The 26,814-nt window shown below is 65.5% G+C and overlaps 4 protein-coding genes across 11 annotated transcripts in view; 1 reads left to right on the top strand and 3 right to left on the bottom strand.

The window, feature by feature from the left end:
• GRIN1 (glutamate ionotropic receptor NMDA type subunit 1) overlaps nucleotides 1–6,308 on the top strand; it is a 30,044-nt gene extending 23,736 nt beyond the window's left edge. For 2 of the 8 annotated variants that reach the window (XM_012445188.3, XM_012445186.3), the window contains 10 exons: nucleotides 308–472; nucleotides 552–670; nucleotides 787–899; nucleotides 986–1,134; nucleotides 1,239–1,396; nucleotides 1,582–1,743; nucleotides 1,959–2,068; nucleotides 2,155–2,300; nucleotides 3,565–3,675; nucleotides 6,119–6,308. In XM_012445188.3, the coding sequence (XP_012300611.1) occupies nucleotides 308–472; nucleotides 552–670; nucleotides 787–899; nucleotides 986–1,134; nucleotides 1,239–1,396; nucleotides 1,582–1,743; nucleotides 1,959–2,068; nucleotides 2,155–2,300; nucleotides 3,565–3,675; nucleotides 6,119–6,187 (1,302 nt within the window). In that variant the 3' untranslated portion in view covers nucleotides 6,188–6,308. Of the gene's footprint in view, nucleotides 1–307; nucleotides 473–551; nucleotides 671–786; nucleotides 900–985; nucleotides 1,135–1,238; nucleotides 1,397–1,581; nucleotides 1,744–1,958; nucleotides 2,069–2,154; nucleotides 2,301–3,564; nucleotides 3,676–5,755; nucleotides 5,969–6,118 lie in introns of those variants that run through there. The other 6 variants (XM_012445187.3, XM_012445185.3, XM_012445193.3 and 3 more) reach the window with 3 other exon arrangements.
• Nucleotides 6,309–7,102: 794 nt separating this feature from the next.
• Nucleotides 7,103–8,408, bottom strand: LRRC26 (leucine rich repeat containing 26). The gene is made up of 2 exons (XM_021671458.2): nucleotides 7,616–8,408; nucleotides 7,103–7,530 (listed from the first exon to the last, which is right to left on the bottom strand). Exons 1-2 carry the CDS (start codon nucleotides 8,307–8,309, stop codon nucleotides 7,199–7,201), a joined length of 1,026 nt encoding a protein of 341 aa, XP_021527133.2. The 5' UTR covers nucleotides 8,310–8,408; the 3' UTR covers nucleotides 7,103–7,198.
• A 581-nt stretch (nucleotides 8,409–8,989) lies between these two features.
• On the bottom strand, nucleotides 8,990–10,971 carry TMEM210 (transmembrane protein 210). The gene is made up of 4 exons (XM_012445184.2): nucleotides 10,318–10,971; nucleotides 10,011–10,146; nucleotides 9,784–9,813; nucleotides 8,990–9,434 (listed from the first exon to the last, which is right to left on the bottom strand). Exons 1-4 carry the CDS (start codon nucleotides 10,403–10,405, stop codon nucleotides 9,245–9,247), a joined length of 444 nt encoding a protein of 147 aa, XP_012300607.2. The 5' UTR covers nucleotides 10,406–10,971; the 3' UTR covers nucleotides 8,990–9,244.
• Nucleotides 10,972–13,358: 2,387 nt separating this feature from the next.
• ANAPC2 (anaphase promoting complex subunit 2) lies at nucleotides 13,359–26,801 on the bottom strand. The gene is made up of 13 exons (XM_012445183.3): nucleotides 26,688–26,801; nucleotides 25,761–26,383; nucleotides 23,306–23,438; nucleotides 22,100–22,274; nucleotides 21,586–21,705; nucleotides 21,001–21,118; nucleotides 19,972–20,153; nucleotides 19,086–19,227; nucleotides 18,763–18,838; nucleotides 18,494–18,697; nucleotides 14,183–14,312; nucleotides 13,790–14,025; nucleotides 13,359–13,698 (listed from the first exon to the last, which is right to left on the bottom strand). Exons 1-13 carry the CDS (start codon nucleotides 26,799–26,801, stop codon nucleotides 13,486–13,488), a joined length of 2,466 nt encoding a protein of 821 aa, XP_012300606.2. The 3' UTR covers nucleotides 13,359–13,485.
• Between the last annotated feature and the right edge of the window lie 13 nt (nucleotides 26,802–26,814).

The following is a 26,814-nucleotide window of genomic DNA, read 5'->3' as shown; positions in this document are numbered from 1 at the left end:
CTGCAGGCGGGAGGTCCTGGAGTGGGTGGGGCATGAAGTGGGCGGTGGGCTTTGCTGGCCGGGGCTTGCTGGCTGGGTGGGGCCCGGTGTGGGAGGGGCCTGCGGACGGAGGCTTGGAAGGGGTGGGGCATGGAGTGGGCGCGGCCCTTGGGGCGGGGCGGGGCTGGAGTGGGGTGGCGCCTGCGAGCTGGGTTAGGGTTGGGGCAGGACCCCGGGGTGCGCTAGGGCGGCTTCTGTGGGCGGCGGGGCCTGCAGCGGGAGCTGGGAGGACGCTGCCTGCATCCCCGCCGGCTCTGGCGCCTCTCAGGTGAACAACAGCAACAAGAAGGAGTGGAACGGGATGATGGGTGAGCTGCTCAGCGGGCAGGCAGACATGATCGTGGCGCCGCTGACCATCAACAACGAGCGCGCGCAGTACATCGAGTTTTCCAAGCCCTTCAAGTACCAGGGCCTGACCATTCTCGTCAAGAAGGTGGGCAGGGGCCGGGTGGCAGGGGGTTCCTGGAGCGCCCGGGCGGCGCTGACCCCGCATCCCCCGCGCCCCCCGGCAGGAGATCCCCCGGAGCACGCTGGACTCGTTCATGCAGCCGTTCCAGAGCACACTGTGGCTGCTGGTGGGGCTGTCGGTGCACGTGGTGGCCGTGATGCTGTACCTGCTGGACCGCTTCAGGTGAGCGCGACCCGGGGCCCAGACCTCCATCCGCGGGGGGCGGGGCCGGCGAGGGGTGGGGCGGGACGGGGCCGCCTCTCCCGCCCTCTCTCCCGCCCGCCCTCTGCGCCCCGCAGCCCCTTCGGTCGATTCAAGGTGAACAGCGAGGATGAGGAGGAGGACGCACTGACCCTGTCCTCGGCCATGTGGTTCTCCTGGGGCGTCCTGCTCAACTCCGGCATCGGGGAAGGTAAGGCCCCACCCGCCCGGCCCGCCCGGCCCCGCCCCGGCCCTCTAGGGTCTGACTGAGCCCGCCCCGCCGCCGCTCGCCCACAGGCGCCCCCAGAAGCTTCTCCGCGCGCATCTTGGGCATGGTGTGGGCCGGCTTTGCCATGATCATCGTGGCCTCCTACACCGCCAACCTGGCGGCCTTCCTGGTGCTGGACCGGCCGGAGGAGCGCATCACGGGCATCAACGACCCTCGGGTGAGGCCTGGCCGGGCTGGGGGAGGGAGCTCCAGGTGAGCTGGGGTCGGCTCGGGTACCGGCCTGGGGAGCCGCTGCTGGAGCCCTGCCCGACGACCCTGCAGCTGAGGAACCCCTCGGACAAGTTCATCTACGCCACCGTGAAGCAGAGCTCCGTGGACATCTACTTCCGGCGGCAGGTGGAGCTGAGCACCATGTACCGGCACATGGAGAAGCACAATTATGAGAGCGCAGCGGAGGCCATCCAGGCCGTGAGGGACAAGTGAGGCGCGGGGCGGGACGGGGCGGGGCGGGGCCAGGAGGGGAGGGGCCAGGAGGGGAGGGGAGGGGCCAGGAGGGGCGGGGCCCAGGCAGGAGAGCACCCAAGCCGGGCACCCCGGAGGTCACGGGCGGGGGGCTTCCAGGCTGGCAGGATCAGGGCTCCCCTCACCCCGCCTCTGCCGGCAGCAAGCTGCACGCCTTCATCTGGGACTCGGCGGTGCTGGAGTTCGAGGCCTCGCAGAAGTGCGACCTGGTGACGACGGGAGAGCTGTTCTTTCGCTCCGGCTTCGGCATCGGCATGCGCAAAGACAGCCCCTGGAAGCAGAATGTGTCCCTGTCCATCCTCAAGTGAGTACCCGGGCGCCCGTGTCCCTCCTCTGCCCCCTCCACCAGAGGTGGACGCCCTCCCCAGTGCTGGACCACAGACTCCACACCCGGGCCAGGCGCTGCCCACTCCATGCCCCACCCCACCCCACAGGCCCCGCCCTGGCCCACCTGGCCCCAGCTTGACTCATTCCCCTCCTGGGCACTGCCCACCCAGGCTCACTAGCTCCCACCCCCAGGTCCCATGAGAATGGCTTCATGGAAGACCTGGACAAGACATGGGTTCGGTATCAGGAATGTGACTCACGCAGCAACGCCCCTGCGACCCTCACTTTTGAGAACATGGCAGGTGCGGCTTCCCTGACACTCTGGTGGGTTCTCTGTGGACTGCGGCCTCCCTGGCCAGCAACTGAGGCTCTGGATCCTGGCACACAGGGGTCTTCATGCTGGTGGCTGGGGGCATCGTGGCCGGGATCTTCTTGATTTTCATTGAGATTGCCTACAAGCGGCACAAGGACGCCCGCCGGAAGCAGATGCAGCTGGCTTTTGCAGCAGTGAACGTGTGGAGGAAGAACCTGCAGGTAGGGCAGGCCACCCTCCGAGGCCTGGTGCCCAGGGCCCGGCCTGGCCACGGCCCTCCTCCATCCCCGAAGGCCGTGGCACTGGCTCTGGCTCCGGTGGGCAGGACTGGAGCTGGGAGCCATGGCCAGGGGCAATGGTGAGTGCTCCCCAGGCACGGGGGCAGCACTGGTGGGGGGCTGCCTGCAGGTGGCTGCTCACTGCAAAGCCGGGGCCGAGGGAGGCCACGCACCCTGCTCCAAGCCTCCGCCTGGCCCCTCTGTCTCCAGAGTCGCCCGCCGGTACCCATTCCATAGGAAGGCAATCAGGCAGGGTAAGACAGGGGCCCGCCTGTGTATGGCACGTGAGTCCGAGATGCATTTTGCCCTCCGCCGACCCAAGCCCCCTTGACACCCTTCGGAGACCCCCTTCCTGCTGTCCTTGTGCTCCGTGACTCTGATCCGAACTGGGCCAGGCCCGGTCCTGCCTGGTGGCCAGGTCGCATCCATGAGAATTTGCCGCCAGCAAGGGCAGCCACGGCCCACCGGGGACAGGGTGGGTAGCGGGCCTGTACAGGCCTCAGGGCCTGTGGCCGCGGTCGAGTTCCAGTTCACTCCATCTCTTCTCTTTCTCTGGGTGCCGCCCTGGAGCCTGTGTCCTGAGATGAAGCTGCCGTTGCAGCCAGGGCTGCCGGGGGAGGGGTTGTTGCAGCCCCACACCTCTCATCTGCCCACTCTTGTTCATGGTCCCACAGGTCCCCTGGGGACCTGGCTGCTGCCACCACTGGCCAGCACAGGCCACCTGGCCATCAGACCTGAGGCCAGAGTCCCAGGAGCTGCCTCTGTTACTCCAATTCTACCTCGACACCTGCCTCCGGCCCCTTCCTGAATCTTGGTGTGTGCCCCTTGGGGGTCAGTGGCCTCCACGCAGACAGCAGGTGTGGCCTGAGGGGCAACTCCTCCAGTCCTCAGAGGACTCCTCCTCCTCGGGACACCTGTAAGCCAGGGCCACCCAGGAGCCAGGGAGCCAGGCGGACCTCCCAGGAAGAGCCAGCCGAGATCCCCCAAGCCCAGTCCCAGCACGAGCAAGGTCAGGCCCGAGACCCCGGGCAGGAGAAGAGGCCACCCTCGAACGTCCGCCGTCGGCCCGTCTGTCCAGCACAGGGAGGCAGGCAGGAGCGAGGGCCCAAGTGGCCGGCCAGGCTGGGCAGCAGCCCACCCAGGAGCAGGCGAGGGCAGGTGTGGCCACCACCCTACCCGTCTAATCACTTATACATATTCATTTTAGGATAGAAAGAGTGGTAGAGCAGAGCCTGACCCTAAAAAGAAAGCCACATTTAGGGCTATCACCTCCACGCTGGCTTCCAGCTTCAAGAGGCGTAGGTCCTCCAAAGACACGGTAAGGGGGGAGAGCACCCCAGTCCCGCGTCCGACTCCACCTGCCCCTGCCCCGCGTGTGTGTCCCGCCCCGTCACCCCGCCCCGGCCCCGGGCTCCTGCGGCCCGCCCTGCCCTGTCTCCCTGCGGCGGCCGCTCCGCGCGGCCCGCCCGTGTGGTGCTCTCACTCTCTGGACCTTTCTCCCCGGCCCTCCCGGGTCCTCGGCTTTCCCCGTGTGTCTCCGTTAGTCTGCCCGCCCACCTCCCTGCCATGACCCACACGCCATCTTGAAGCTGTCATGTCGTTGGTCAGTCAGTCAGCCACGCCACCTCTCGGGGCCAGGTCTGGGGCCCCGGGGGCCCAGCTCGGCCCCACCCTGGACTCCTCAGCCGCCAGGAGGCCGCACCGCTCTGTCGTGCCCTGTTTCTCTCGCCTCTCCCGGAGGGGCCCGCCGCCCTCACTTCGCCCCCACGACGGCCCTGGAGGGGGTGGCTGTGATGTCCCATCCCGTCCGTCTGTCTGGCCACTGGCCCCGCCCCCCAGACACCTGTCTCACCTGTCTCACCAGAGCCATGCGTGTCGCATCTTCCATGTGGTCTCTGTGTGGGCCGGGGGCTGGGGGCCGGGCCTGGGTCCATCTGGGTGGACGGCTGGGGCCTGGAGTTGGAACTGGCCCCGGCCACAGGGCCCGTCAGGCAGGGAGCGGGGTGGGACCAGAAGGGGTGGCTCCCACCCCAGGCTGAGCAGGGGCCCCGCAGGAGGTGTGGCAGCAGCTCCCAGAGGGTCTGAGAATGGGTAGGGGCGACCCCACGAGCCCTGGCCTGCAGACGCTGAGGTTCCCAGACAGGGAGGCCTCCGGAAGGGAGACGAACACCTCAGTTCCTGACCCCAGCCACCCCACAGGGCCCACCCCACAGAGCCAGGCCTTCTGCCCTTTGGAGCTCAGAATCCTCCTACCTCCTGCTTGGAGCAGCTGTGGCTGCACAGGACACGCACACTCAGACCAGAGGCCCCCAGATCAGACCCATGGTGGGGAGGGGCTCTGCCCAGAAAGCCTCAGCCCAGTGGCCACCCTGAAGTCCAGTGGTCAGTCTGGCACACAGGAAGCCCCCCAGCCTGTAGGCAGCATCACCACAAAGCTTAAGCCCCGTGAGGAAGTGGGCTTTGCAGTCGCCCGCCCCTCGATGCACTGGAAGTGGGGCAGGACTGCAGGGCACAGACAGGACTTGGCATTGAGCAACCCAAGTCCCAAGGTGAAGCCACCAGGGTGCCCCAAGAGGGACCCTGAGGCCTGGCTGCTCAGCTTCCTGGGAAAGGGACTTGGCATGCAGGATTGGGGGAGAGTGAGGGCCTGTAGGGCTGGGGTCCACTGGAAGCTCAAGGAGCAGGTGGAAGCACCATTCCTGGGGCCACCCATGTCCTGGAAAGCGGGCAGAGTCAATGCTGCAGAGTCTGAGCCAGGGGTCCCACTAGGGGGCGCAGGGAGCAGGGAGCAGGGAGCAGGGAGGGGGAATAGCGCAGGGACCATGGGCTGGGCAGGCTGGGGAAGAGCGGGTGTCCAGGGAAGAGCAGACAGGGGAAGCAGCAATTTGAGACAGGCAGCCACGGGGGGGCAAGCACAAACGTCTTGCAGGTGATGGGTCACTTTCAGAGGGTGACACTGGGTCCTAGGGCCCTGCGTGGAGCTGGGCCAGGTGCAGCTCAGAGATCCTCATGGTGCCCTCCCGGGGACATGTTCCCAGCGGAACCCTCACCCGAGCCTCCCTGGGCACCAGGGACCGTCCTCTGGGGCCAGCCCTGGCATCACGTGGCATCTGGGGCTGGCCCCGCCCTGCGAGGCTGAACTGTGGGGGGCACTGCCAGCTGGGGGTCTGGGCAGGGGAGGGCAGCCCAGCTCCCGCCTGGTCTCTGGGACTGTGAGCTTGTTCAGAGGGAGGCCTGGGTGGGGGGCTTCTTTGGGCAGGGTGGGGTCAGTCCGGCTGCGGAGATCCTCTGCCCCGTCCTGTGGCCGGTCCGGGCCAGGGCGGCACTGGGCGCTGAGGGCTGGGGTCCCTGGCGGCCGGCGGGGCCAGCGGGTATTGATTGTTGGTTCTTATTTATAGAGCACCGGGGGTGGACGCGGCGCTTTGCAAAACCAAAAAGACACAGTGCTGCCGCGACGCGCTATTGAGAGGGAGGAGGGCCAGCTGCAGCTGTGTTCCCGTCATAGGGAGAGCTGAGACTCCCCGCCCGCCCTCCTCTGCCCCCTCCCCCGCAGACAGACAGACAGACGGACGGGACAGCGGCCCGGCCCACGCAGAGCCCCGGAGCACCACGGGGTCGGGGGAGGAGCACCCCCAGCCTCCCCCAGGCTGCGCCTGCCCGCCCGCTGGTTGGCCGGCTGGCCGGTCCACCCCGTCCCGGCCCCGCGCGTGCCCCCCGCGTGGGGCTAACGGGCGCCTTGTCTGTGTATTTCTATTTTGCAGCAGTACCATCCCACTGATATCACGGGCCCGCTCAACCTCTCAGATCCCTCGGTCAGCACCGTGGTGTGAGGCCCCCGGAGGCGCCCACCTGCCCAGTTAGCCCGGCCAAGGACACTGATGGGTCCTGCTGCTCGGGAAGGCCTGAGGGAAGCCCACCCGCCCCAGAGACTGCCCACCCTGGGCCTCCCGTCCGTCCGCCCGCCCGCCCCGCTGCCTGGCGGGCAGCCCCTGCTGGACCAAGGTGCGGACCGGAGCGGCTGAGGAAGGGGCAGAGCTGAGTCGGCTGGGCAGGGCCGCAGGGCGCTCCGGCAGAGGCAGGGCCCTGGGGTCTCTGAGCAGTGGGGAGAGGGGGCTAAGTGGCCCCAGGCGGAGGGGCTTGGAGCAGAGACGGCAGCTCCATCCTTCCCGCAGCACCAGCCTGAGCCACAGCGGGGCCCACGGCCCCAGCTGGCTGGGTCGCCCCTCCTCGGGCGCAAGCGCTCCTCTGCAGCCTGAGCTCCACCCTCCCCTCTTCTTGCGGCACCGCCCACCCACGCCCCGTCTGCCCCTTGACCCTCCACGCCGGGGCCGGCCCTGCCCTCCCACTATGGCCGTCCCTGACTTCCCGGCCGGCAGCGCCTCCCGGAGGCGCTCGGGCTCCCGCCGCCTCGGGCCGCCTCCTCCTGCCTCCTCCTCCTCCTCCGGACTCGAGAGGGCCGACCCCCTCGTCTCCTCGTCCGGCCTGCGGCCCAGAACGGGCTTCCCCGGACGCTGGTTCGGGACTGTCTTCCACCCTGCCCTGCACCTCGGGCACAGGAGAGCGCCACCCGCCCGCCCCCGCCCTCGCTCCGGGCGCGTGCCCGGCCCGCCACCTTGTACAGGACCAGCGCTCCCAGGGCCCGAGCGCGTGCCTTCCCCGTGCGGCCCATGCGCGGCGCGCTCTGCCCGTCCACCCCCAACCTCCCGGTGTATGCAGTGGTGATGCCTAAAGGAATGTCACGCAGGTTTCGGTCTGTGTCGCATGTTGACGCCGACAGAGAGTAAAGGGAGGGCGAAGGCTTTGGGGAAGAAGCTTCCAGCGCCCCAGGCGGCCGCGGCTGCTCAGGCTTGGGCGGCGGCAGCGGGGATCCCCGGGTCCGCGGGCGAGACCGAGCAGTGGGGGTCGGGATCGGAGTCCGGGTCCGGCGGTCTCCTCGGCCGGCGGAGGGCGGCGGCGCGTCGGCGGCGGCGCGCGCTGCAGGCGGTGAGCACGGAGCCCAGCGCCAGGCAGGCGGCCACGCTGACGAGGAAGGAGGCCGGCCCGAGCGCGTAGATCACGGCCAGGTCCCGCAGGGCGAGCGGCTGCGCGCAGTGGCGGAAGGCGGCGTCGGGGAAGGCAGTCAGCGGGCTGAGCGTCAGGCGTCCCGGCCACACGCAGAGCGCCGCCTCGGCCTCTGCGGGACACGGACACAGGCGCGGCGTCAGGCGGCGGAAGCCGCCCCGCCCCGCGGACCCCGCCCCGCGTCCCGGACAGCTCACCTGACGTGGGCAGCGGGTGCCGGCGCAGCCAGGTGCACAGCGGGCGCAGCGCGCAGCCGCAGGCCCAGGGGTTGCCGTGCAGGTGCAGCGCGTCTAGGGCGGGCAGGCGGGCCAGCAGCCCCGGCGCGAGTGCCGCCAGCGCGTTGTCCTGCAGGCTGAGTGAGCGCAGCAGCGGGAGCGCGCCCAGCGCCGCGGGCTCCAGGCGCGCCAGCCGGTTGCCGGCCAGAGAGAGGGTGCGCAGCGCGCGCAGCGGCGCGAAGGTCCCGGGTGCCAGCGCTTCCAGCTGGTTGGCGCTCAGGTCCAGCAGCTGTAGCGCGCCCAGGCCCCAGAAGGCTCGCACGTGCACCGAGTGCAGCCCGTTCTCGCGCAGGTCCAGGCGCTGCAGCGCGCCCGCTCCCGCGAAGGCCCCGGGCGGCAGCGCGCGGAGGTGGTTGTGGTCCAGCAGCAGCTCGCGGAGGCGCAGGCTCAGGCCCGCGGGCACGGCGGGCAGCGCGAGTGCAGAGCAGGTGGCCAGGCCGCCCGGCTCGCACGTGCACACCTCGGGGCAGTCCCGGGAGCCTGGGGACCCCGAGGGCGAGGCCGTGGCCGACACCTGGGCCCAGACAGGCCAAGGCGACTGCGGCAGCAGCAGCAGCAGCGGCAGCAGCAGCGGCGGCGTCGGCGGCCGAGGCCGCGACCACGAGGGGCTCCGCATGGGGGCAGCCCCCGGCACCCACGCGGGGAGGCCCCTGCCTGTGCGTCCCCGGAGCCCGTCGTCCGCGGAGCGCGTTCCTGCGGCGCCTGCACAAATATTCTCTGGCGCGAGTGCAGGCAGTTCCTGTCCCACGGCTGGATCCGCGCTTGGGGCGGGGGCGGGGCAAACAGCCAACGCCCGGCACCGCCGGCCACCTGTCCCGGAGCTCCAGACTGCTCTTGGCACGGCGCCGGCCACAGCACTGTCGGGACCACCTCGCCCCGCCTGGTTCACCACCAGGCGCCCGCCGAGCCCTGAGCAGCAGGACGCCGCCCACCTGCACCCGCCGACCTCACGGGCTGCGACTGGCGCCCACACGCAACGCAGCCCAGAGGTCCTGCTCCTCGCCGGCCTCGGCCCCACTCAGGCTCAGCAAAGTGAGCCCAGTGTGCACGTGCTGAGTGACTCCACGCAGGGACGGCCCGTTCCCATGGCGGATGGGGCCTGAACTGGACACAGGCCTTGGGGTGTAGGGAGACAGCACACCCAGGAAGGAGAGGATGCCCGCTCCACCCCTCCCCGCAGGACTCTTCTGGACCGTCTGGGGCGCTGCCAGTGCAGTGGGGGAGGGGCATCAGCCCAAGTCCTGTTCGACCCAGCAGCCTCCGGAGCTGCCAGCTGCAGTTCCTGTTCTAGGGGCTTTCAAAAGCGGGGTGCAGGGAGGAGCCGGGCTGACCAGCTGTGGCAGAGAAGGTGGAAAAACACATTAGGGCTGTGGTTTCCTGCCCTGGGGCAGAGAAACAGGGAACCCGGTGTGGGCCTGGGCGCCCGCTTTGATGAGACCCATAGGCCAGTGCACCCCCCACGATGCAGCCTTGAGGGGCGTGAGAGCCTGCAGGGAGGACAGCGCACAACCGCCAAATATGCTTTATTTCCCTCCCCCAGCTGCCTCAGCCCTACTCAGGTGGCAGGGGTGGGGGTGGCGGCGGCTCCTCTGGGGTAGCCTCCATGGGGTTGGCCACGAGGCTCTCATGCTCCAGTAGGGGCATCATGGAGACCTCCAGGTCAGCGTCCAAGAGCTGGGACTCCACATATACCGGATGCAGGTGCATGTGATCTTCCTGGACCCCAAAATTCTCCACCAACCTGCATGACAGGGGCCGGGTCAGCACAGGCTGGTGGGGCCCTGACCCCCCCCCACAGCAGGCCAGCATGTGGAACAGTGCTCCCCCAAGGCCTTGCTTGGACAGCACCACCCCCACAGGGCCTCCCCTGGGACAGCGCCCCCCTGGAGGGCCTTCCCTGGGACAGCCCCCCACACAGGGCCTCCCTGGAAGAGTGACCTCCCTCGAAGGCCTCCGTTAAGACAGCACCTCCCCAGGCCTCCCCTGGTACAGCACGCCATCCCCCTCGAGGGCCTCCCCTGCGACAGTGTGCCCCCCAGCTCCTCCCCTGGGACAGTGCACTCCCCCCCCAGGGCCTCCCCGGTGCTCACCTGTTGTTCACTAGTCTCGGGCATGTTTCACTGAGGGGATGAAGGCCAACGTGAGTCCTGGAAGAGTGCTGGGCCCCGGACCTCCCCCAACACACGCCTGGGAAACGCCATTCCTACCCTAGGTGACATCCCACCCAGGGGGCAAAGGCCCCTCTTGCAAGACCAAGGGCCCAGGATGGAAAGCCTGGCCTCGCTCCCACCCACTCCCGGCCCTGGGGTTCACGCACCGCTTGGCTCGCAAGATGCCAATTGCCACGATGGCGAGGGCGCAGAAGCAGCTGACGCTGACGCCCACCAGCAGCACAAGGAGGGCGATGAGGGCCTCTCGGCTGAGGCCAAGTCTGCATTCACAGTGGGTTCCAGCTGCAGAGACAGGGCCACATGGCCGCGGGGCCGGTCACCTGCCTGTGGAGGGTCCCCAGGTCTGCCCCTGCCCTGGTGGCCCCCAGAAGGACTCCAGTGCTCCTGCCTTGCCTGGGAAAGGGGAACCCTGGCTGGGTGCGGGGTGTGGGGTGCAGGGGCAGGAGGCGGTACCTGCAGCAGGGATGAGCAGAAAGGAGAAGCATGTGAGGCCCAGGGGGCTGCCACACAGGCAGGACCGAGGCTGGAGACCGGGGGCCATGTCCAGCCCTGGCTGCACTGCCCACCTCTGACGGAACTGTTGGAAGGTGCTGATGTCACAGTGGGACTGTGAGGTGAGGGTGGGGGACAGGAATGTTCCTGAAGCCAATGTTTCACTTGCTCCTGGGCTCCAGCTGGCTGCAGGTCAGCTTCCTCCAGGACCGGGGCAGGACAGGACCAAGGAGGGCTCGGGGGGTGGGCTTGCACCCAGCCTCCCTCCCCACTGCTTCTGGGAGGGTCTGGTCAGGAGGGCTGCTGGCACCCAGGGGATTCCCCCATCAACTTGGAAAGGTCTGGGGGATACTGGCCACCGCTGTCTGAGCAGGACCCCAAGCCATGCCTCCCGAAGCATCCCCCATACAAGGCTCTAGACTAAAGGTGTCACTGAAGTTGGAGCCCCCAGAGGCTGTTCCCTCTGCAGAACAGGCAAGCATTGCCCAAGGAAGTTGACTGCGGGCTGGCATGGCCAGGGTTAAGCTCAGCCTCCTTCCTGAACCTGCTGTTCCAGGCTGGGAGAGAGGCCCCTGCCCGCCTCAGGACCTGCCAAGCAAACTGCCAGGCAGCAGCAGGAAGCACCTGCCCCACAGCCAACCGAGGCTGGGCCTCCCGCCAACTCAGGACCCATAGGGCGTGGGGGGCGGGGGGCACAGCCTGCCCCCAGTGGCGCTGCACTCCCCTGTGGTCAGGCACCCTCCTGCTGGGGTCCTCCAACCTCTGACTTGCTGAGTGACGCTGTGACCTGAGGTGTACCCTTCACCCTTGTCTTCAGGACACATCCAGAGATGGAATCCACAGGACACAGAACAAAAGGTGTGCCCGAGCCAAGCTGGCGGTGACACCCGACAGGCCAGCCCAGCAGGTTTGTATCCTGGTTAGGACACTGGCACACCCAGCCTGGGGCCAGGTGGTAGCCATGGACAGTGGGATCCAGGCCAGGCCACTGCCTGATGGGACAGTGGGCATCAGAGAAGTGGGCCCCCCATCACAATTCAGGAGAAAGGGCCCCTCTTTTTGTGAGACAGCCTTGGAATGAAGTGGAGCAGGTAGTAGGGACCAGGGCAAGAGGGGAGATACCGCATGAGCAGAACCAGCCCTCCTTGGCGGGGCAGAGGCCTGATGGTCAGAGGGTGAGGGTCAGAGGGTGATGGTCAGGGGCTGAGGGTCAGGGGCTGAGGGTCAGAGGGTGATGGTCAGAGGCCGAGGGTCAGAGGCTGAGGGTCAGGGGCTGAGGGTCAGGGGGTGATCGTCAGGGGCTGAGGGTCGGGCTGATGGTCAGGAGCTGAGGGTCAGGGGGTGATCCTCAGGTGCTGAGGGTCGGGCTGATGGTCAGGGGCTGAGGGTCAGGGGGTGATGGTAAGGGGCTGAGGGTCAAGGGCTGAGGGTCAGAGGGTGATGGTCAGGGGCTGAGGGTCAGGGGGTGATGGTCAGGGGCTGAGGGTAAGAGGGTGAGGGTCAGAGGCTGAGGGTCAGAGGCCGAGGGTCAGAGGCTGAGGGTCAGGGTCAGGGGGTGATCATCAGGGGCTGAGGGTCGAGCTGATGGTCAGGGGCTGAGGGTCACGGGCCAAGGGTCAGGGGGTGATCGTCAGGGCTGAGGGTCGGGCTGATGGTCAGGGGCTGAGGGTCAGGGGGTGATCGTCAGGGGCTGAAGGTCAGGGGCTGAGGGTCAGGGGGTGATCGTCAGGGGCTGAGGGTCGGGCTGATGGTCAGGGGCTGAGGGTCAAGGGCTGAGGGTCAGAGGGTGATGGTCAGGGGCTGAGGGTCGGGGGTGATGGTCAGAGGCTGAAGGTCAGGGGCTGAGGGTCAGAGGGTGATGGTCAGGGGCTGAGGGTCAGGGGCTGTGCATCTAGCGCCTGGCTAATGCTGGCCACTTCCTCCCTCAAGCCCCGAGGCAGAGTTCTTTAGAGCAAGGAGGGTGCAGAAATGGAGCCGGATGGCTCAAACAGGCCAGAGCTGGAGAGGTGGGGAGGGTGCTGGGCGGTGGCTAAAGGAACCCAGGACAGTGGACATGTAGGCACCAGCAAGGGCATCTGGGGACGGCAGGGGGAAGGTGAAACCAGGTGCAGCTCACAGCCTGGGAAGGTGCTGCAGGAGTGGGACTCGAGGCACCAGTTTCAAACCGCCTTTGTCCCCTGCAAGGACGGTGCCATGGGGTGGAACGCGGCCGGCCTGGAAACAGCCCCTCTGGGACAGAGGCCCAGGCTTTAACAGCAGAAGAGCCCAGAGCCAGACCCCAGGGCCCTCGCTCAGCCTGAGGGCATCTCCCTCTCCCAGTGCAGCCTCTTGGATGGGACCTGGGCAGCCTGCACGTGCGGGGGTCGCAGGGGTGGCTGATCCGCCTTCCGAGGCACACTTGTGAGCCTGAGTGCTGCGGCCAACCTGCCCGAGCGTGAAGCAGGGGACGAATACCCGGTGCCCCCGGCCAGCAGGGCAGGCCCTGGAGCAGAGCCTCGCTGCCGGAGAGGAGGAACAGTGGCCAAGGGGTCATCCAAGAGCCCAGCAGTTCCAACAGAACCCACGCAACACGCCAGCCCCGCCCCAGACCCCCAGCCCCGCCCCAGACCCCCAGCCCCGCCCCACACCCCCAGCCCCGCCCCACACTCCGAGCCTCCCAGCCTGGCACATGGGAGTGGGCACCGGCTGAGCAGAGGGTAACGCCAGGGCTCCTTCCAAAGGCCAGAGGCGCAGGGTGGAGCTGGAGGTCCGGCAGGTGGCAGCAAGCCCTGGGACGTGGCTGCCCGAGCTGTGGCCCAGGTGTGACGTGAGCCCTCATGCGCCGCTTCCTGCCCGAGCCGGGGGCGGCCCAGGACGCTCTCAGGAGGCCACATTCCTGCTGCAGACGTGCAGGCCTGGGTGGGCCCCTCACTTGCTGCCGGGGAGCAGACCCTGCCAGGCTGAGGTGGAAAGGCCCAGGCTAGTGGGAGACCCCAGGGGCCCCATAAAACCACCAGGACAGGAAAGGATGACCTGACTGCTTTAATCTGCACGCTGTGGGGTGGGGGTGGGGTGTCCCCGAGCAGTGCCTTCTGGGACACACGCGGGTGGGGGCTGGCACGGGAGGTGAGCACCTGCAGGGCGGGCGCGTCAGCCGCAGTTCTTGGGCAGGCGGTAGACGCCGCCCGAGTAGACGAGCTGCTGGTCCCGCACCTTCTTCTGCAGGTAGCCCTGCAGCTCCTGCAGGTCGATCTCGGCCAGCGCGGGCCCGGTCACCACGAACATGCGTAGCATGTTGTAGATCCGTTCCAGCGAGAGGCTCTCCAGGTTGGTCAGCATGGCCTGGATGTAGGTCCAGAAGAGCTGCGCACACCGGCCAGCCCCTGTCAGGCACGAGCGGGCCTTCCCCGCGCCCCGCCGCGCGCCCCCCCACCCGTGGGCCCCACGCACGCACCAGCAGCTCCTCCTCCTTCTGGTCAGCCTGGGAGGCCATGCCCGAGTCGCTCTCGTCATCGCTGTCAATGAGCACCATGCTGTCCCGGTCCTGAGGCCGCTCCTCCTCGATGACAGAGAAGGTGCCGGGGGGCTCCTCCCGCAGCACGCCCTGCTGCAGCCACACAGACATCCTCCGCCGCAGCAGCGCCACGGGCATCTTCACCGCCTTGCTCAGCTCCTCCAGGGTCCAGCTGGCTGCGTGAAGAGCGACCGAGACCCCGGGCGGCCTGCAGACGGGCCGCCCCTCCCCTGCCTCCTGTCGGCCCAGAGGTCGGGGGCCCAGACCCCCCTGCCTGGCCCGTGGGGAACGTAAGGGTGCCGCCCCTCCCCCATGGCGGGGCGGAGGACTCACCTTGGTCCTGAAAGTACAGCAGAACCACGGCCTGTACCGGGGTGACTGCCACAGACAGCGTGCGGTCGGCCAGCTCCACGTCCATGGTCACCAGGCCCAGAGTGTGCTTCCAGCTGAGGGTCCGCATGGCCTAAGGAGGGCTAGGGTCAGTGTGGGCAGCTCGGCTGCAGGGGCCCAGGCTCGTGGGCTCTGCCACCTGGAACCGGGTGAGGAAGGGCTCTCGGAGCCGCCTGCCCCACCCTGCCCCCAGCAGACAGCTGAGCAGCGGGAGCACGGGACTGGGTGGGCCCCACCTGCTCAGCCACCACAAAACAGCAACGGGGCCGGTGTCACAAGATGTGTCCCGGAAAAGCTATGTGTGCCTCCTAACCCCCCGTGCTGGGAAACACGGCTGCACTGGCAAACGGGGCGGATGATGGAGACACAGGCGGCGGGAGGGGCCGCATGAGGACAGAGGCCGACTGGAGCCACGCGGCCACAAGCCAGGAACACCGAGCGCGTTGGGGTCTCTAAGAGGTTTCCGGGGTGGCGGGGCCCTGCCAATACCTTCATCTTGACTTCCAGCCTCCAGAACCAAGGCCGTCTATTTCTGTTTTTTTAAAGCCACCCAGTTTGTGACACAAAGAAATGAACAAGCCACAGGAAATGAACAGATTTTGGTACCAGGAAGGGCGCTGCTGAAATGTGACAGCAGCAATGCCCCCCTAACAGGTGCTTCTAGGAAGGTCTCGGGCGGAGTGAGCGTACTGCTGTGGCCGGAGGAGGCAGCAGAGAGCCTGGCGGGCCGGAGCTCTGCTGCCGGGTGGAAAGCGGGGCTGCGGGTGATGAGCCTGGATGCTCAGCTGAGATTTCCAGGCAGGTGGAAGGTGTGGCCTGGCTTCTCCTTGCCGCTTAACAGCAGAATGCAAGAGGGAAAAATCAGCAAGGACGGAAACGTTAAGCAAAAAGGCACCAGCCCTTGGAGATCTGAAAAATGCTCCGATGATCCAGGCAGCTCTGAGACAGGGCTAAGGCTGTGGGTGGACCAGGATTTGCAAGAGATGGGGTGTGATCTGTGCATCCAACCGTCTCAGCAGGAGACGGGCAGGTGGGGCTCCAGGAAAGGGCTGCGGACCCTCGTCTGAGGGCCTGGATGCTGGTGAGCTGCCCGAGAGAGAAGCCAACGAGGTTTGTGAGAATTTTACCAGTAGAAACGCTGCCAGGCTGAACTGAGGGGCAGGCGGGCTCCAAGAGCAGAGCCGCAGATGCAGAGGCCGAGGCTGGCGGGGTGGGGCTGCCCCCGCAGGCCGAGGACGGAGCACTGAGCCCAGGATTCGCAGGCCGTGGCATCACATGGAATTCGGCTGCTGTGTTTGGACTTGGGGTGACCTGCCACCCTTTTTCCTTCCAGTTTTCCCTGTTAGTGTGGGAATGTCTATCCTATGCTTGTCTTACGGTTGAATTTTTGAAACAGAGCGTCTGTTGCCTGATTTCACAGCATCCCAGCTGGAGAGGAGCGGACACACCCCAAGTCTCACCTGGACCTCATTTAGATGCTGTTTGCATGCTAACGTGGAACTTCGTGTGGATGGTATTTAGATGAGACTTTGGACTTGAGGCTGAAACGGTGAGGACTTTTGGGGATACTGGGGTTAACTGTAACTTGCATGTGGGAGGGCACCGTCATGGGGCAGATTGGTATGTGCCCCTCCAAAAAACACATGAACTGCTAACTCCCTGAACCCCTGGATGTGATCTTATTTGGAAATACGGTCATTAAAGATATAATTAAGATGAAGTCACCCTGGAGTAGAGTGAGTGTCCAAGAGGGGGACACGAACAGAGCAGGGGAACATCCCAGGCGACGCAGCAGAGACCGGACCGAGCCGCCCACAAGCCCTGGAGCTCCTGCAGCCCCCAGAAGCTGGCAGAGGTGAGGAAGCAGCCTCCCCTAGGGCCTCCAGAGGGCCCTGCTGACCCTGACCTCTATAAGATGATACATTTCTGGTCTTTTAAGCCCCTTGGTTTGTGGCACTTTGTTCTGGTGGCACCGGGGCACTGACACGCCTGCTCTGTGGGCCACAGGCTCCTGAGCCCTTCCAGGATCTGGCAGCTCTTAAAGGAAACGAACCCCACTTTACGGACAGAAGACGGAGGTGGAGTCAGTGGTTGGCCTCGGTCCTGGCTCTGACTCCAAGGCCGTGACCTCCACGAACGCCACTCATCAGCCTGCACCAGGACGGAAGGAGGGCTCAGGAGCAACAAGCTCAGGTGCAGATGCTGAGGGCTGCATGCCAGCACGTGCCCAGCGAGCTCAGGTGCAGGTGCTGAGGGCTGCATGCCAGCACGTGCCCAGCGAGCTCAGGTGCAGATGCTGAGGGCTGCATGCCAGCACGTGCCCAGCGAGCTCAGGTGCAGGTGCTGAGGGCTGCATGCCAGCACGTGCCCAGCGAGCTCAGGTGCAGGTGCTGAGGGCTGCATGCCAGCACGTGCCCAGCGAGCTCAGGTGCAGGTGCTGAGGGCTGCATGCCAGCACGTGCCCAGCGAGCTCAGGTGCAGGTGCTGAGGGCTGCATGCCAGCCACGTGCCCAGAGAGGCCCCTAGGCCAGGAGCTCTGCCGGTGGGACCTCTCAGCGCAGCCTGGCGCCTTCCTGAGCCATCCTGTGTCCCGTGAAGTGAACACGAAGGGCACTGAAGTGCGGCTGTCCCAGGACGTCAGGCCCGAGCAATGGGGAGTGGCTGAGTCACGCTTGGGACCCCAGGGGGAACCTGGAGGGAGGCCGGGGGCCTCACCCGGAAGTGGCACTGTGGAGCCTGAGGCAGACAGGGTCAGTGGGAGAGGGACCGAGCACAGAGCCCGGCCACACCAATGACTTGTACCAGAACACGGCAGGGCAGCGGGGGCTTGGTGCCCGCAGGCTCTGGAGACACAGGCTGGAGCTGGAGGTGGGGAGATGGCCAGTGCCCTCCTTTCCACCAGGGCAGGCAAGCTGCAGGGGATACCTGGACTCCTCTAGAGCCGAGCTGAGGCCTGGAGGGAAGCAGCAGGCACTTGGCCACCAAGATCAGCAGCGCGGTCCAACCTCCGCCTCCTGCCCCGGGGGCCTCTGCCCGGCCCTCCCCTTGTCTGTCTCTGCAAGGAAACTTCCCTCTTAGTTACTAAAGTGAACTCATCACCCTGCCCTCCCCTAGGAATAAGGTTCCTTAGCCTGTCAACACAGCAGGGCCCTCTCACTTGGCAGGAAGAAAAAGGAAACACATCTAGACCCAGCGTCCGTCACAGCAGGCCTGGAGAAGCTGGGGACCCTCCTTTGAACTCAGCCCCACCTGCCGGCCTTGGCCCTGGCTGCAGCTGGCCCATCCCCTTCCTGGGGCACCCCTGGGGCTCCTGGGGTTGGGGCCTGCAGCGTAGAAACCAGCTTTGCGCCAGGACCCTCTCCGCACGTGTCTCCTGCTGAGGTGCTCTGCTGCCCCCAGGCCTGATCACTCGCTGGGCACGCCGGAGGCCTCATGGGCCCCACACACCAGATTGAAAGCCCTGGAACCCGGCTGCACAGGGGTCCTGACCCCTTCCCCTGACCCGACACATCTCACCTGACCATGAGCTCAGAGAAAGAACCTCCAAGTGTGATCCCACACCCAGGGCCCTGGACACCTGTTCTGGGACTGCTGGGACTGGCGGTGCTGCCAGGGGACATTGGCCAAACGTGGCCGATACCATCACTCTGGGCACACTGGCCCCCTCTGCCAGCGCCTCCAGGCCAGGGCTCATTCCTCCACTCCCCACGTCTGCTTCCCTCCCACTCCCACTACAGTCCCACAGCCCTGGTCCTCAAGCACCACGGGAGCCTGCAAAGGCAGTTCTCCGGGAAATATCTAGAAAAGGGGCAGGGCTGGGGCCTCAGGTGCGCTTGGGAGAGCTGCCCTGGGCAGAGGGTGGCCCTGGCTCCCTGGCCCTCACCTGCAGTGACACAAGGCACCCCAAGTCTTGGTTCTGAGAGGCAGAGGGCAGATGGCAGGAGAGGAGGAAACGCTCAGTGGGTGTAGCCACGGGGGTCCCCGTGAAGCAGCACAGGAGACGTGGGCCCAGCACAGCCCACCCGAGTGCCTGTGGGGCTGAGGGACGCTGGCTCACAGGGGGCACAGGCTCGCTGTGAGGAAGGCAGAGGAGGCGTGGACTGGGCCCACTCCATCTCCTGCAGGGACGGCTGTGAGACGGGACCAACCCCAGACACTCGGGAGACGACGGGGTGGCCACAGGCACCAGGCCGCTGAGCCCTGCAGCGCAGGGCGGGGTGCGCAGAGCCCCAGGGGCGGCCGGCGAGGAGGTACCTTGAGCTGCTCGTACTTCTTGCAGTAAGCCTCCAGTGCTGCCCTGATGTCCTCGGGGACCTCCAGCTTCTCGTCCTTGAAGGGCGGCCAGAACTCGCTGGACAGGATGACAGCGTAGACCCCGAATGGCGGCTGCTCCTCCGCCGGCCGCTTCTCATCCTCCTCCCGGATGTTGGCATTGATGCGGCGGGAGTCCGCCATGTCCTGAGGGAGGAGTCGGCGTCACGGGGGACCTGGGGGCGGCGGGCGGTGGGCGGGGAGGGACCCACCTTCAGCATGACCTCGCAGAAGTGCATCGGGGCCTCGCCGAAGCGCAGCTTCAGCAGTTCCACGTTGCGGATCTCCCTGGAGAGACGGAGCAGCGTCTGGGCAGGGGGTCGCAGGGGTTGCAGCCCCAAGCAGCACCTGCAGCAGCCACGGATGCGCCTCCCGGGCAGAGCGGAGGGCCCGCGTGGCACCCCGGCGGCCAGCTCAGCCCCAGCCAGGAGTGGGGGTGGCACGCAGCTCCGACCGGGCCCCAGGCCCCGTCCCCACACAGGCTCAGCAAGGGCCCCGGCACCCCCAGAGACGGCTGGCGCCCCCCGGGCCTCACCGCTCGGGGCTGAAGCTGAGCTGGTGCAGCAGGCGGTCGGCCAGCAGCGAGCGGTACTCGTTGATGAACAGGTCCTTGCTGCCGTAGATGCTGACCAGCAGGCTGATGATGTCCGAGGAGCGCCGCTTGGAGCTGGACTTCCCTGGCACGGCGGGGGCAGGGCTGTCACCTGACAGGCACTTCGGCAAGGGCAGGGCCGCCCCCTCCCATCCCGCCCTGCCAGAGGCACAGCCCAGCATGACTTTTCCTGAAGGCCCTCGAGGCTGGGAGCAGCCCGGCACCTCCCAGGAGACCTGAAGTCGGGTCCTAGGGCAGCAGCTTCGATCCCCAGCCCCTCCCATCTCACAGGGACCTCCCCGGACCCTCAAGTAGGCTTAGGGTACGAGCCACAGGTTCTGGGGTTTTCCTCTGAGCGAGACTAAAGACGCTGAAGACTTACCATCTGTGCCAGGGCTGGGGCCAGGCAGGGGCCCCACAGCTCTCAGAGCTCTGTAGACCGCGGCCAGGCACAGATGGGCCCTGAGCAGGAGCTGTCACTAACGGGACTGAGGCCCATACCAGCAGGAGGTGCAGGGGCCATCCACGTTTTCCTTCACCCCCTGCCAGGTGTCACGGCAGGGCAGGGGATAACCCACAGCTCACAAGGAACGGGAGGCAGGGCACCTCCCACGGCTAGAGTGACCAGCCACAGAGGGTCACAGCCCACCACGGGCCTGCCGAGGCTGGTGGGGGTGGAGCACTGCCCTGACCTTGAACCCCCTCAAGCCTCTGGGACACCGGCCACACCTGACACAGCCAAGCTGTGTGGCCAGAGAGGAGCCCAGAGCAGCCGGCCTGGCTGAAGCCTCCAACTATTGGCGAAATGGACGCTGTGGGGTAAGCTAACCTGGATCAGCGTCCACGGGGTCCGGGACCCAGTCCTCAGGCTCGCCCGAGTCGTCCTCACTGTCCTGGCCCGTCTCCAGGCTCGCTGGGTCGGTCTTGGACAGCTCAACGGCCAGGTCTCCCGTCCCGTCCGAGTCCCCCGTCAGCCCGGCCACAATCTGCCGCACCGTGTCTTCCCGCGTCCTGCCGGCATGGGTGCTGCTGTGGCCCACAGTACAGATACCCCGCATGCCCCTCCCACTGCCCATGCCAGCACCACCACCCCTGCCTCTACAGCCAGCGATGACGGGCTGTGTACTAAAGACAGGCCCGTCAGACTCCCTGAAGAATGAACCGGGCGCTACATGGGAACAGCAGGAGCCGCGAGGGCAAGGCCGGCCTGCGTGCCCACCGTCCCGGTACTGTGGGACACTGAGGCAGGATGGCTTGAGCCCAGGCAGGTGCCTGAGGCTGCAGAGAGTTGATTCTGCCACTGCACTCTGACACAGCGAGAGCCTGTCTCAAAAACAGGAAAAACAAAAAAAGAAGCGGCCCAGAGGCCGCAGGCCAGTTACAGTCACAACGCAGCAACCAAGCCCAGGCAGGCGCCAGAGTCCCAGCGGCTCCCGCTGCTCAGTCCTGGGGCCGCGGGGCCTCTGCAACCCCCGAGGAATCTCCAGGCAGCCACGCCAAACAGCCCCAGGGAGCGTCTGCTCCTTGATGGAAACGGCCGGGACAGCACAGAGCCCGTTCTTCTTGCCTGGTCGGCGCCGAGGCAAGGCTGAGTGGATGGGCTTCTGTGTGCTGAAGATGGGGAGGCCAAGGAAGGGCTGCACACAGATGGGACGGTGACACCGTGTGACAAGGACAGGTGCCCAGCACAGGCAAGAGGAAAGGAAGGAGCCCCGGGCCTGAGCCCGTGCGCTCAGCCCAGCTGGGAGAGACCTTGTGTCCTGAGGGCCGAGCACACCCTCCGCTGTCCCCAGGACCATGGGGAGCTCAGCAGGACACCCAGGGTCCCCGTGGCGCCTGGGCCAGCCGCAGCGCTCACCTCAGGTAGCGGCGGATGGGCTCACAGGCCACCTCCAGGATGACCATGGAGGGATCCAGCACGCGCAGCGCCTTGATGGCAGAGATGTAGAGGGTGATGATGTCACAGGTGTTGACGCCTACAGCCAGGGCAGACGCCGGTGGTCATGCAGTGCCCAGGACCACAGCCTCCCAGGGGCCAACGCCTGAGTGGGCTGCCGGCCACGCGTCAGGTGGTCTACAGGTCCCTGCTGCAGCCTCCTTCCCCGGGAGACCAATGTGACCGCAGAAGCTGCTCCCCTTGTCCGCCCATCCCCCTGTCCCCGTTCCCCCGTCCCCGCCTCTCCCTGCTCACAGGGCCTCCCTGCAGGGTAGTGTGTTCTGAGAGAAGCAGGTCTCATCACCCCAGACCACCTGGCCAGTCCCGACTCCCTTCAAAGAAACAAGCAAGCTGACGAGTACCCCAGATCCCCTAAGCACCCCACCAATCGCTTCTCAACCCATTTCTTCCTTAGACCTGTAAGTCCAGGGCTAGAGGCTGGACATGAGCCCCTGGTGGTGTCTGAGCCCTGAGGGCCGAGCGGCCGGGCAGCAGCCAGCACCGCACCTGGATGCAGCAGCCGCGTCTCCAGGGCGGCCTTGAGGGACGCCAGCAGCTGCTGCCTCTGGTCCGTCCTCTCCAGGCAGTACTTGAGGTCCTCGATGGCTGGCCGGGAGTCTGGGAAGTCTACAGGAAGAGGGACATGCCACGGACACGGACACGGGAGCACGTGGGGGGCTCGCCAGCCCCGGGACGAGGAGACCACCCGCTGGGCCCAGACGTCCCCCCAACACTTTGGCGTGCTGATGCATTTGACCAGAACGCCACAGGGTGGACACAGTGACAGCCAGGGGCCAGTCCTCAGCAGAAGCCAAGGCTGAGGGAGCACAGGAGCGGACGCTTAGGAGCGCCGTCCCGCATCCGCCGCACCTGCCCTGATCCGGGCACGGGGACGCCTGCGGCGGGGAGCGCACCAGCCCCGCAAGCACGACAGGCAAAGGCGCGGGGAACCCAGACGTGGGCACGGAGGGGACACGGCGAAGGCCCTGGGAGGGCGCCCCAGGCGGGAGAGCGGGCGGACCTCGGATGATGCTGAAGAGCTCCTCGATGCGCAGGCTGGCGTAGATGCGGTAGAAGAACCTCTGCACGTGGCAGCGCCAGCGGCGCAGGGTGCTGCCCGCCTCGGGAGACGCGGGCCTGGAAGGGCCGTCCTGCAGGAACACCTTGCCGAGCCAGCCGACCACCCGCTCGATCCACTGTCGGGAGAACGCGAGTGTGAGCTGCAGGGAGGGGTGGTGAGCCAGGCTGACTCGGAGGCTGGGGGAGCCCAAAGGGGCCATCCTGCGAGGCCAGTGCCCAGTGCCCACACTTATCAGTGGCAACAGCAACCCTAGTATGAGATGTGACAGACACACATGACCCGTGTGCTGTGCCTGGTAGGCACACTTGCCCCCACTTAAACGGATAAACCCACCCTTGGGACCAGACGGGTGACTGGCCACCCCCACGCAGATGACACTGCACATCACAAGAGCATCTGAGTGAGCACAAAGCCCTAGTGGCAACTCTGCCACGGGTCCAGGCGTGCGCATGCCCACAGGCGGCTACCCAGCGGCAAGACACACATTCACCCTCTGCAGGCTACAGCCCACCCTACCCCACCACTGTGGCGACACCCGCCCGCCCACTTTGAAAGCCCCACATCTCGGCCAATCTGCACCTCAGCAGGTGGCCCCCGCAGCACTGGGGAGAGGACAGGTGTCAGCTGGGCCAGGGTGGGAGGACCCACATGGCCGGGCCCAGCTCCCCCATGGCTCTGGGAACCCAGAGCAGAGCCCCGGACCACACCCCCACAGCACAGGTGCCTGGAGGCCCCGTGCAAGGGTGTCTGGCTCCTCACTGTGGTGCGGGCTGGCTGTAGGCCAGTCCATGAAGGACCAGCCACCCAAGTCCACACTCAAGAAGGGCAGCGAGGAGAAGGGGTCGCCCACTGGCCCCCGTGGTGGGCCTGGCCTCGCCACACCTGCCTGGAGCAGCCCCTCGGGACCCTGGCCCAGTACTGCTTGCGGCCGTGGGATTCTGTGCAGACCTGATGAGCACATCCCAGATGTGTCTTCACTGTCACCAGGGCCCAGAAGTACTGGCCTCTACCCTACATCGAGGCAGCTCCAGCCACTGCCCGGGGCTGGGCCCCCGCGCTCTGGCTGCTTCTAAAGCCCCGTGTCAGGTTTGGCAGAAACCTACTCCCCAGTTCCCAGAGGGGCCCAGCCCAAGGGAGGGTCCTCACCTTGTGGAACTCTCGCAGGAAGGAGCGCTCGTACTCGCCTCGGCAACGGTCCTCCATCCTCTCCCGGGTCACCTGGTGCAGGGTGGCGGTCACAGCCTCGGCACTGACCCGCTCCAGCAGACTGAGCCTGTGTCTAGAGGAGAGCCCTGGCCATGGGCGCCCACGGCACACACCGGCCCCTCTAGCCCAGAACAGCCCCGTGCCGGGACGGCCCTGCCTACAGCATGCATGTAGCACACATACACCCCCACAATCCTCAGCTGGGGGTGGTGGTTGTGCCAAAGGCTTCAAGGAGCCTGGGAACACTCCCAGACTCTGCTGTCCCTGCCCAGCTGGCCTTCCCCATGTGATAAGTGGCAGCAGGTGTGGCTGTTGGGGGCCCAAGCCTTATCTCCTAGGATCAGCTCTGAAACGACCACCAGTTCCATTGCTGCCCTGGCCACAGAAGTACGGATGCCACAGCACACAGTGTGCCGGCACACAGATCTGAGCAAAGTCAGTGCCTTTCAGTGCGGCCTCTTGTCTAAAGAAGCAAAAGGACTCAAGAGGGGGATGAGAAAGGTTTGCTGGGATGAGCCCAACAGAAGCTCTTCACACTCTTCCTGACACCTGCCAGCAACAGCACACTCCTTAGTCCACTAAGGACTCTCACTTAGCTGCACTGCTACACCTCTGTTCAATGTGACAAAGTCACCACAAATGGCCACCGAGGGTGTGACGATTGCTATAGGGCTACAACAGGACCTGTCTCTAACAACAAAACCCTCTCCAGAGAACCAGAAAGGGGACTGCTTGCCCTCACAGTGACCTGATCTCCCTGGAGAGAAGCAGCAGGAAGCTTCTGTTCACAATGACAGGGCAAGGAATGTCTGCAGGTGTGGGTAACCCCCCATACAGGCACCGAGGAATGAGAGCTAAGCAGAACCCTGGCACAGTTAGGGCTTGAGAAGTATCTCACTTTATAGTGCTACTATCCAGCAATTTCCTTTTATATAATCCTTTATACAATCATATATTAGTTTACAGAAATAGGGTTTGAAGAATCCCTTTATATAATCCTCTATATATAATCATATAATAGTTGATAGTATGAGTGCCTAAAGAATATTTCCCTACATATATATAATTATATCTTGGTTCATAATCTGAGGAATGCCTAGAGTAGACACAGCACAGAGCATGAATTAAGGAATAAGCAGCTTATAATCGGAGGAATGTCTGGAGCAGACACAGTGCAGAGCATGATTTAAGGGAAAAACAGTCATACCAGGACAAGAATCCATGGCCCAGGCGGCAGCGTTCAGTATCGTAAAGATACCCGCTGTGTGGCAGGCTTGGGGCGAGAGCCACTCCTCCTGATAAAGGAGTTGTAGGACCCTGCTCCAGTTCTTGTGGAAGGCTGCCCTCAGACCGGCAATCCACCTTGGTGACTGCGAACTTTATCAGCTCTTGCTACTGTGCTGCTTGAAAAGCATCTTCCCATAGAACCTACTGGAAGCTGCCAGAAGGTGGCGGTAACCCTGACAGCTCTGTCACTGCTATGTGACTTGAAGCATCCCCCCATAAATCTTCTTAGAAGTAATTTGCCCATAGATAGAAGTATTGCACACTGCACCCTCTTCACCGCGCATGGCCCACCTTCAAGCCTCGGTGACCTAATGGGGGTGGACCCCTTACTGCACACGGCCCTTGCCTTCGTGGGAAAGGGCCCCTTGCTGCGCACCGTCCACCTCCCGGCCTAGGTGACCTAATGGGGGTGGACCCCTTACTGCACACGGCCCTTGCCTTCGTGGGAACAGGCCCCTTGCTGCGCACCGTCCACCTCCTGGCCTAGGTGACCTAATGGGGGTGGACCCCATGTTTTATTGCTCACGACCCTATCACTATCCTTAAAGATGACTTCGCTCACTGCCCTGCCCCCTAACCTATACACAATAAATACTCAGGCTTCTGGACATTCGGGGCCTCGCCTGACTCTGCTTATACGTGGCGTGGTCCCCCGAGCCCAGCTGCATTTTTCTTGTACTTCTGTGTCCTGTCTCTTTATTTCTCGGATCCTGCGCCTCAGCACAGCATAAGGCTCACCCCACGACCCTGTGGGCACTCAGCCCTACATCGGGCTCCCAACGTGCCCTACACACAGGGTGAGAATCATTCCTCCTCAGGGCCGACAAAGGCGCAGTGGAATTCTGCAGAGTCCAGGAAGTTTGGAATTGCTAAGAAATTTGCTGCTGCAGACACAAGCCACATGGGCCCTCAGCATGACCCCGTGGAACTGGATGTGAGTGACGCCTGTGTCCAGGACACACTGCACAGGAGTCCCTGGGACTCTCTCTGTGTCATGTTCCTGGCTATCAGGACGGCTCGCCAGCTTTCCGCAGAGGCCCGCTGGACCCAGGGTAGCAGCGGGGAACCGGAAGGAGCACGGGCATGGCCATCGGGACAGAGTACTCACAAGACCTGGCTGAGCTGGTGGAACTGCTCCAGAGCCTGGCGACACCAACACTGCTGCTTGTCACTGCCGCACCCCGCACACAGCGGGCTCTGCAGGAGTCGGTAGTAGCGGCGGCGGGCATACCGGCTGTCCAGCTCCCCCTCGAGCTCCGGGTCGGTGCCGCCTTCTCCCTTCCTCTTACTCTGCATATAGACTCTCAAGAAGCGCCCATACAGACGCTGGATCATTTCTTGGAAGGTTCTGGGGGTGCTAAAGAACAAGACTCCGCGCAACATAGTGTGGACTTTTTCTCGCAGCCCCTGAGCACCAGTGCCCATCAGCAAGCCCAGGCGAGTCCATTTCTCCAGCAGCTCTAGGCTCCGCAGGTAGGGATCCAGGCGGCTCTCCAGCAGGCCAAAAGCGTCAAGGAGCAGCAGAAGGCACTGGGGCTCATCCGCAGAGTTCTCGCGCTGGGAGATGGCATTCCAGAACTCAGGGGAGATGTTGGCCTGCAGATCGTTCTGCAGCACCTCTACGAACCACTCCTCCAGGACCGAGTGCAGGCCGTGGCCCCTCAGAACCTCCACCGCCGCCCGGAGCTCCTCTTCCTTTGGCGGGACTGTACCGCTGGTCCGTGAAGACACCTGGAGTGCAGAAAACCATGAGGAGAGGGGAACACAACGTAGAGGTGGGGAGAGGCGGGGAAGGGAAGAAGCTGAGGGGAGGCTGCGAACTCCGCTGCCCCTTGTCCCCGGTGCACGGATGTTGGGCCGACGCTAGGGAAGGGCTGCCAGCGGAGCCGAACGAAACGGAACGGCGGAAGAAGGTGGCAGGACAGGACAGAGGCAGGTGACGGCCAGAGCCGTCTGAACTCGAGGGTGGCCGCCCCAGAGCGCGTAGTGTCCCTGGAACTCCGCGCGGGGCCGCCGCTCTCTTCCCAGGCCTCACCAGCCCCAGCGCAGCCGGCGGCACCAGGCCGGTGCTCACGGTATTCCAGGCCAGTAACAACTCCTGTCCAGGCCGGGGGTCGCTGCCCCGCTCCACCATCGCCGCCGCCGCCATCTGCACCGCCCCT

The sequence above is a fragment of the Aotus nancymaae genome, unplaced genomic scaffold (assembly GCF_030222135.1).
Source record: "Aotus nancymaae isolate 86718 unplaced genomic scaffold, 86718_ANA_hifiasm-v0.15.2.pri h1tg000063l, whole genome shotgun sequence".
Classification (NCBI taxonomy): domain Eukaryota; kingdom Metazoa; phylum Chordata; class Mammalia; order Primates; family Aotidae; genus Aotus; species Aotus nancymaae.
Note: the sequence above shows the minus strand (reverse complement) of the source record. Positions and strands in the feature narration are given on the sequence as shown.

Excerpts from the sequence above, each read along its gene's own strand:
- LRRC26 (XM_021671458.2), bottom strand. The coding sequence starts at position 8,309 with ATGCGGAGCCCCTCGTGGTCGCGGCCTCGGCCGCCGACGCCGCCGCTG. Across the intron at positions 7,531-7,615 it reads GCACCCGCTGCCCACGTCAG|AGGCCGAGGCGGCGCTCTGC; the intron begins GTGAGCTGTCCG and ends CGTGTCCCGCAG.
- TMEM210 (XM_012445184.2), bottom strand. The coding sequence starts at position 10,405 with ATGGCCCCCGGTCTCCAGCCTCGGTCCTGCCTGTGTGGCAGCCCCCTG. Across the intron at positions 9,814-10,010 it reads GGCATCTTGCGAGCCAAGCG|TGAAACATGCCCGAGACTAG; the intron begins GTGCGTGAACCC and ends TCATCCCCTCAG. Across the intron at positions 9,435-9,783 it reads CCGAGACTAGTGAACAACAG|GTTGGTGGAGAATTTTGGGG; the intron begins GTGAGCACCGGG and ends CCTGTCATGCAG.
- ANAPC2 (XM_012445183.3), bottom strand. The coding sequence starts at position 26,801 with ATGGCGGCGGCGGCGATGGTGGAGCGGGGCAGCGACCCCCGGCCTGGA. Across the intron at positions 23,439-25,760 it reads CACCAGCTCAGCCAGGTCTT|ACACAGGCTCAGTCTGCTGG; the intron begins GTGAGTACTCTG and ends GCTCTCCTCTAG. Across the intron at positions 20,154-21,000 it reads CCCATCCGCCGCTACCTGAG|GACGCGGGAAGACACGGTGC; the intron begins GTGAGCGCTGCG and ends CCATGCCGGCAG.